General features: G+C 39.0%; 1 protein-coding gene across 1 annotated transcript; it reads left to right on the top strand.

Moving 5' to 3' along the window:
• Positions 1-4,132: 4,132 nt before the first annotated feature.
• LOC137948851 (trihelix transcription factor GT-2-like) lies at positions 4,133-7,713 on the top strand. Its single transcript, XM_068795033.1, has 2 exons — positions 4,133-5,079; positions 5,687-7,713. Exons 1-2 carry the CDS (start codon positions 4,550-4,552, stop codon positions 7,176-7,178), a joined length of 2,022 nt encoding a protein of 673 aa, XP_068651134.1. The 5' UTR covers positions 4,133-4,549; the 3' UTR covers positions 7,179-7,713.
• Positions 7,714-8,576: the final 863 nt, after the last annotated feature.

The raw sequence follows: 8,576 nt of genomic DNA, 5'->3' as shown, positions 1-8,576 counted from the left end.
GTGGGGCCAGGATGGGTCCGTGGCAGTCGACATGTCCACGACAGCCACAGCGTGTCTAATAAAGGCAAGGGAAGCTCGCCCGGCAGGCTTCTTTGTACATGCAGGACTGTCCTGACGTATTTCTTCATTATTAATTCGTCATACTAGCTCAAGCGGCGGTAAATAATAATCGCGTCAAGTATCTGCAACCCTCTGCTTTGGATCTCACCATCCATCTCATACCTAAGTACACGATCAAACACCTAAATTTAATTAATGGACCTTCAAACAATTTACCCCTCCATCTCATACCTAAGTACACGATCAAACACCTAAATTTAATTTATGGACCTTCAAACAATTTACCCAAATCCGTCCACTCCATTCAAGAGCTTGAAGAAGGTTCGCACGGATGGGACCACTTATCCTCGTCGATCTAAGGCAGCATTAAGGGCATGAAAAGAGGCAAATCTGGACGCTGTGCGTATGTTCTATTCCGATGGCAATTGAGAGGAAAAAATGCCTTACGCCGTATTATTTTGAATGATGAATGCGTGAAATGCGAGTATGGGAGAATGGCGACGGCGACCTCGCTTAGTTGACTTGCTTCTAAACATCCAAAATACGTCGCCGTCGACTAAGACCGTTGCATGTGGACACTAAAGCAATGTTTTTTCTTTTTCATTTTTTTATGTCTGTTTTTTTAAAAAAAAAGTATCTTTAATTTTTGGTTAAAAGATCTCGTAGAAAATAACAGATTTTATTTTTTTATTTTTTTATTTGAGAGGGTAAAAAAGGCATCTGCTGAAGTGGACGAGCCTTGTTTTGAAGCCCTCGGAAATTGGACCAGCTGATGAGAGAGAGAAACAAGAGGTTTTAGTAAATTCGTGGCTCTCGTACACTCACGGGCAGCAGCACCAGCAGAAGCAAGCCAGAAGCCAAACCCCTTCGAAATTCGAATCCGCTTCACTTCATAGAATTCGTTTATACTGCAACATCAATGACGTTTTTTTTCTTTTGGCGGATTTAATTTCTTTCACATGGAAGAAATCGAGTTCTGAGGTTGGTTTTAAACTTTGACATGGTTCGTTTACATTCACTCAAGTACAACACGTCGAAGCTTTGATCCTCTTAACAGCTATATCATTTTGTTATAAATCATACCTGTCCGACCCGACACAACTTTCTCTGTCTATATATACTATTAAAAAAAATCCAATATGAAAAGTTAGTATTTCACATATTATTATCAAATAATTTTTTATATTGAATCACCCTTCGAAAAAAAATTAACCAAGAGTTTGATTTCACTCATGTCAAATTTTACTCAATACACTTTTCTCTTTACAAAATTATCATAAATTTTAAATTAAATCAATGTGATGGCTTGGGCTAAGTAAACCCAACCCTTGTCAAGTCTAATGAATCAAATAGGAATGAGACACAAACACACACTTATGCTCTACTCATGCAGGCAAGAATTAGTTATTGTCTCTCTAATTTTTAATCAACTTTAAAATGTCTTCAAATTTGTGTTTTAAACCCCTTTGATAAGAAGAAATAAATTACTTAATTAATGTTTAGGTGACGAAGCACCTCATAGTGAGCGACACCACCTAGCTGACTTAAGAAAATCATGGGTTAGACGTCCAACCTAAAGAAAAACCTTGAAATTAAACCAATTTTAGCAACAAGATATCTATATAGTTGATATACAGATTCAAATGTGCAAAATGAAGCCAACATATAGATAGGTCTCAGTAGCTGCCTGTCCTGACGTTAGAGAGTGATGAAGCTCTACCACACCGTCCCGACCCCACGCATAAATTGAATCGTGCTCGGTAGCTGAGATACTTGTTGTCACTCCCTACTACCTAGGGTGACAACCAAGTGCCGAGCTTGGACTAACCCCAACTTCCACTCATTGCTTCTATCAAATTTCAAACAGACAAAGAGCGTGCATTTCAGCCATGTTATTAAATATTAATCCGATATAGTCTTAAATCACGAATTCTTTTTTTTTTTTTTTGTGTACGCAAATGAAAAGTTTTATTTGACTAAATATTTTTAATGTTTGTGCCAATTTCCAACAAAATGTTGCAGAGATTGAGAAAATGAATTTTCTATTGTTCTAATAAGAAAATGGAAAAAAATAAACCCTCATGGCCATTTTGCTTCATAGATAAAAATGGTGCCCCTCCTAGTGCCAAATGCGAGTGGCGTAGCAATAGGGGGTTGTCACCCTCCTTCCTTTATGTGAGAGTCTAATTGATTGAGTCGAGTTAACAAGTTTAATTGGTGAATTATGTATTAACCCTTCCTTGGAGTGTATAGGAGATTCACCCAAACAAGGGATAGGGTTCAATTGAAGCAAATTCAATGGACCAATCTCATCCAAGTTTTGTAATATTAATTTCATCTTATTTGATTATTCATAAAAAAAATTATTTTCTTGCATTAGAGTGTCATTATTCTAGGGTTTTTTTGTATTTAATTATGTGGTTTTAAATAATTTTTATGGTATCTATATGTTTCAAAATAATTTTCCTTATCATTCCATTTATTTATTTGACTACTTATTTTTGTTGTTCGATAAATTGGTAAAATAATAAAGAAAGAGAATGGATAAAACAATTTAGAGAAGAAGTTGATAATTAGATTGATATATACAATAGCTTATTTCCTTTAACGTATAATATTATAAATTACAACTAATATGGGAACATCAAAATATGAGATTTATGTGTGTTTATCGTGACCGCCCGTGTACTAGTATCACCCAAGATAACGATCGCCAGCGAGATTGTAACCCGCCCAAGAAGCGATCACTAGAGATCTCGCTGACACTGTAACACTGTACTGCCCTCGTGCAAATCATGTAAGTGTAAGGGAATCCAAGGCCACAGCCCTAATAAATAAAAACACCAAGATCTTGAAATATGTCTCCCTTTACAGGGATCCATGTCCCCAAAATTGGTCAGGTCGCCGCTGTTGTCTCACGTGCGTCATAATACTTTTTTACTCGCTTAGATTACATAAAACATTGGAGACTTATACCAATTTGATGATACACTCCATCACATCTGGCTTACTCTGCTCGTTATTATAATTAAAATAATAATTTAATTTGGCTAAGTTAGTTATAATATCCACTAACATAAGTCGAAGATAAATAGCCCCTTAATTCACCTTACAAAAGATGGAAGAATATTTGGATGTGTTATTATGAAACTTAACTTGAACCCACATGATTTGTGGATTAAAAATAATCAAATTAAATCTCAAATTCTTAAAGCTGATCCAATCTGGATATCCATAAGTAATTTTATTTTAATAATTATTTTATATTAGTAATATATTCATAATTAAAAAGGTGGTATTAAAGAAGAGTATTTTTTTAAGTAATTAAATTAAATAGTTTTGAATAAATTAACCGAACATAAGAAAATAAAATAAAATATAATTTTTTTTGCTACTTATAGTAATAATCCATTCCAATTCAGGCTCAAAATCTGTGAGAAATGGATGATGTATAAATTTTAATAATTTCTTGATCTAATTTTTAACATTTATAAATAATAAATAATCTTTTTTTTGAAAATTATTGTATACAATCGATTACCCGATCCGACCTCACATATTTGCAACCCTAAGTAGGTCTCACAAAGATGCATCTCACCAGATGGAGATCTCAGGTTACCTCAGCGTTGCTCCTGGGAGCCGACACTCGCAGTGGTAGTGGTAGGTAAATTTGAAGATAGGTTTTTTTAAATGTACTTCTTCTCTATTTCCGCTCATCAGGCGATATCTCTTAATACGAGAAACTAAATTTTTTATTTCTGTTATATATGACGCAATCAAGTGCTCAATCATCCGTTGCTCTTTCTATATTTTTAAATTAAACAGCAAATATGCGTAACAATTCTAAAGAAACAAAATGCTTAAAAAATGGTGACAGTTCAAACTTCAGAGACAGTAAAGAAGAAGCATAAAATAAGTAAAAGAAAACATAAAATTATTTTGTTTGTTCAAAATATTGTTTTTATTTTGTTTTTGTCTTTTTAGATTTCTGTAAACTAACGTGACGTAAGACAAATATGATAAGCTTCCCCGTTTCCCGTTATTTCTCCGGTCGCCTCTATCTAGTGGAGTGAGGGAGAGAGAAGAAGGGAGAGAAGAAGGGGTAATAGGAAAACCGAAACCAAAATTTCGAGCTATCCCAATCGTCTTTGGAAGGTTCAAATACCAGTTTTTGAGGGAGACCCCCAGTCTTTTTCGTATCTTCAGCTCAAGGGTTTGAGCGGTTTCGAAGAGGTTTACAAGGCGTGGGAGTGTGGGCTGGAGAGAGAAAGAGGAAGAGCCGTGCAGGTGCAGCTCTACTTCAGATAGCAGCAAACTCCAGCAAATTACTCCCGATACATGTCAATCTCTGTCCAACGTTTTGCGGATTTACAGAATGAGCGGTTTTAGAAGAGACGGGAAATGGCTTAGTTAAAAGGTTCAGTAGAGCGCAGGTAGAGAGTTGGAAGGGGCAAGAGAAGATTAATTAGCAAGACGAAAGAAGAGGAAGATGCAGTCTGGTTATGGAGTTCCAGAGATCCAACAATTCATGGTGGACAGTTGTGCTTCACTTTTGTCTATCTCTCATGATATTGGTAACCCTTCCCAGCAGCAAAAGCACCATCAACATCATCCGCAGCAGCAGCAGCAGCAAATTCATCAAAGATTTCACCATCTCAGTCCCATCCCGATCACCCAACAGTTTTTCCAGCACCACCCCTTTCATGCCTTTCAGCATCAGCAGCATCCGCCGCCTCCGCCGCCGCCGCAGCAGCAAAGGAGATTGCACCAGCAACTTGGTCTCGATCAGGAATCGGGGCCAGAGAATACCAATTCCCCCTCCCGAATCGAGGTCGGCCTATGTCAGCCTCACTTCCTGGGAACGAATTTTAAGCTTGGGGTGAATGAGAATAGCTGCAACAGAAAAGTTTTACATGAGGAAAACACAATCCTCCGAAGTGATGACGGATCGGATAGTCGGCCAGTTCACCCGCGGTGGCAGGACAGGGACGAAGAATCCGCCATTAAAGAACCTTTCTGGTATGAAAAAATAAAAGAGAATCATTTTTTCGCGTTTCTCTTTGTCTCAACAGGATTCTTCTCTTGAAAAAAAATTACGCTGCCTCTGGTCGAGATATAGATCTGACAAGCCAACTTTTTCGCTAGAGCAGTGAAGTAGACAAATGAGAAAAAGCTAAAAAACCCTAATAAGAAGAAGCTGACAGGATGAATATTTTTCCCTTTTCCTTCCTTTTCAAGATTTTCTGATTCTTCTTGAGTTCATGCCGCTTCCAATTAGGAGTTTTCTGTACGCTGCTCATTCTATGAGGAAAGGTACGAAAAGTATTGAAAATCGAATTCACTGATTGTTTTTTTGATTTCCAAAGCAAAATCACGGCTTTGATACCTGACTTCGCAATTGTATTTCGTTTTCTTAAATCATTTCTTTCATAGTTTAAACCAAATATTCTATCACAAACTAGTTAATTTCTTTATTGATGCTAGAGTTTCGAGTAATGGATCTGATCGTCTTCTCAAATTTATGAATGTCTTAACATTTCGAATTATAAATCGCGACTTTCATTCTCTTTTCCTTGTGAACCATTTAAATAAAAAATAACATTTTATGAAATATCTTGTATTGCAGGAAGCCGCTGGACATAGAATATTTAAACAGGAACAGCAAACGCTGCAAGGAGAAACTCGAGGTCTCCACCAAGTACTGCGAGAAAGGCGAAGAAGGAAATGAAACCGAAGAAGGCAAGAGCAGCGGCAGCAACTATGGATTCTTCAGCGAACTCGAAGCTATCTACACTCGTAGTGGCGGAGGTGGCGGCAGTACTGGCGGCGTAGCAAATAATCAAGCTGGTTCGGGATCAGCTCTCACCGGTGATAACAATGGACCTACAAACACTGCCACTGCCGGGCCTGCTAGTGCTCCTCATAACAGCTTCGATCATGGATCAGAAACATCCACCGGGGAAGAAGCCTCCCTAAAAATGCTTCATAAGAACAGGAGAAAACGGAAACGAAAGCATATGAACTTTTTTGCTTCATTCTTCCAAAGTGTTGTGAAGCAACTGATGGATCATCAGGAGAGCCTTCACAGGAAATTTTTAGAGGTGATGGAGAGGAGAAATCAGGAGAGGTCTGAAAAAGAAGAGGCATGGAGACGACAAGAGGCTGCCAAGGCGAACCGAGAAGCCATGGCTCGAGTCCAAGAACAAGCACTGGCCTCTAGTAGAGAGGCAGCCATTATCTCTTTCCTGGAGAAGATCACCGGCGAAAGTATTAACCTGCCAAGCAAGACACAGTTTCGAATCAATTCCCCAGGTCAAGAAGACCATAAAAGATCTGAGAAATCTACTGAGCATTTGGAAAGTCTCAGCAATGACAACAACACGAACAACAATGGTAATCGTATTATTGACAGCACCAACACTCGGAGATGGCCTAAAGCTGAAGTACATGCCTTGATTCGGGTCCGGAGCAGCTTGGAATCCAGGTTTCAGGAGCCCGGACTCAAAGCTCCACTATGGGAGGAGGTCAGCCGTTCAATGGCTTCCCTGGGTTATCAAAGGAGTTCAAAGAGGTGTAAAGAGAAGTGGGAGAACATAAATAAGTACTTCAGGAAGACGAAAGACAGTGCAAAGAAGCGACCTCAGCAGTCCAAGACCTGCCCCTACTTTCACCAGTTAGATCAGCTCTACTCAAAATCTCAAAATGCTTCCACTCTCAGGCCGTCCGTAATCCCTCCGAAGGATAATTCGGAGCTATTGGACGCCATTGTCGTGCCATCTGACCAACCTAACCCGCAAAACTCATCTCTGGACTTCGTTGAGGAAAAGCTTGAGATGTGTACAAACTTCAAATTTCCTGAGATGGGTTCCCTGAATTTGGATTTTAATGGTAGCGATAACAACTGTAACGAGGCTACTGAGCTTAATGCTGGTCAGGTACTGCTTCAGCTTCAGCAAGAGCAGGGCAACGAAGAAGCGGATGACGGAGACGAAGACGAAGACGAGCAAGACATGGACGAAGGAGGGGAAGAAGAAGGAGAAAGTCAGGACCATGAGGAAAACCAAAAAGAGCAAGAAGAGAAAGAACGACTACAAAGAGAACATGTTCTTCCGCATTGAATCCTGAATGCATTGGCCAGACTAAGCATTTCAGCTGGCTTCTTCCCCTGGTTGGCGAGTTTTTTTTTTGTTTTTTTTATCGTTTTTTATGAAGTTTTTGTTACATTAGTCATAGAGTTACATCAACTAACGTAAAAATACTAGATAGATAAATTAGCTAAATAAATAAATTAAACGGCTGTATATTTTATATCCCATTGCCGGAAGAATGCTTTCTCTTTTTAGGTTCCTTCCCAAAAAATTCTAAAATAGGCGTAATATTGTTTTTCTTATCCTTCTCAGTTTATCTTCTACTTTTTGTTTCTTCTTAGTTTTTATCTTTTTTCTTCTCTTGGCTGTTATTTATCTTCTCGATAGCTCGTTCCTTAATGAATAAGAATGACAACAAAAACTGACATCTAATGGTTTCAGGCACAGCCAACTGATTTCTATCCCTTGGAAGTAAATTTGTTGTCTTTTCAACTGCTATATGTGGATTGCCATACTTTTGTTTTGTTTTTTTTTTTACGGGTCAGTGCAATTCAGATTCCACCATTATGCTCTTCACTATTCTCATCAGATAATTACTTGTGCAACTTCACTTGTTGCAGAGTGCAGACAGATTGGTCTTGATTGTCTTACCCGCGCATGATCTAATGAAATCGATAATTTAAGCATACTGAGAAGTTATCCTTTTGGTGTAGGAAAGAATAATTGGGAGTAAATTGAGGCGATAGAGTGAGAAGGAAGGCTCATCACATGAGCCTTTCTGCAATAAGTAATCCTTGTGGTTTAGTTTCTGAGAGGTCTGACGTCAGTGATCGATCGAAATCCGCACGGTGCACGTGGATGAGACGAGCAGAAAGCGGTAGGAAAACCAGGAAAATCATCCGACAAGAAATCAAGGCTTCTGGATCAGATCGAGTTCCAAAACCATATGGGAAAACTGTGTTATCTCAATCTTGGGGGAGAAGGTGTTTGATGAAATCCAGAGAGCGTGTGAGGGAGAAGGAGCGCTTGTCTGCTTCGCTTAAATCCGATTCCCACGACTGACATTGAGTGGCTTCCCATAGATCCATTGAGGTACAAAGGACGTCACTTGCTCGGGCCTTTTCTCTCTGGCTGCTTCGCATGTCGGAAGGCTATGGACCGATTCCTCCCTTTTTGGGAAGGATGAGAGTGCAAGAGACGACGAATCCACGATGGCGTCAGTGCAGACTGGTCTGGCCTCATAATGATGAGTTGAAGAGCCATTTCGACAGGTTTATCTTTCCATCAATGTAGTTTCGATGGAGACCGATCACATGATGAATACCAACCATTGGCGGTTGAGAACTTTTAAGAAGCATTATTAGTCAGTCAATAGAGGAGGTTTTCACCCTGTCAAAACGATTTCTTCCGTTTCAACTTTTTAACTTT

Source organism: Aristolochia californica, unplaced genomic scaffold (genome assembly GCF_029961685.1).
Source record: "Aristolochia californica isolate CCGP_79_NKW_82.1479 unplaced genomic scaffold, dmAriCali1.0.hap1 SCAF_13, whole genome shotgun sequence".
In the NCBI taxonomy this organism is placed as follows: domain Eukaryota; kingdom Viridiplantae; phylum Streptophyta; class Magnoliopsida; order Piperales; family Aristolochiaceae; genus Aristolochia; species Aristolochia californica.
The sequence above is the reverse complement of the archived record's forward strand: the minus strand, read 5'-3'. Positions and strand labels throughout refer to the sequence as shown.

Bases quoted from the DNA above. Each gene is read 5' to 3' on its own strand.
- LOC137948851 (XM_068795033.1), top strand. From the start codon at position 4,550: ATGCAGTCTGGTTATGGAGTTCCAGAGATCCAACAATTCATGGTGGAC. The intron at 5,080-5,686 runs GTATGAAAAAAT...CTTGTATTGCAG, and splicing joins GCCATTAAAGAACCTTTCTG to GAAGCCGCTGGACATAGAAT.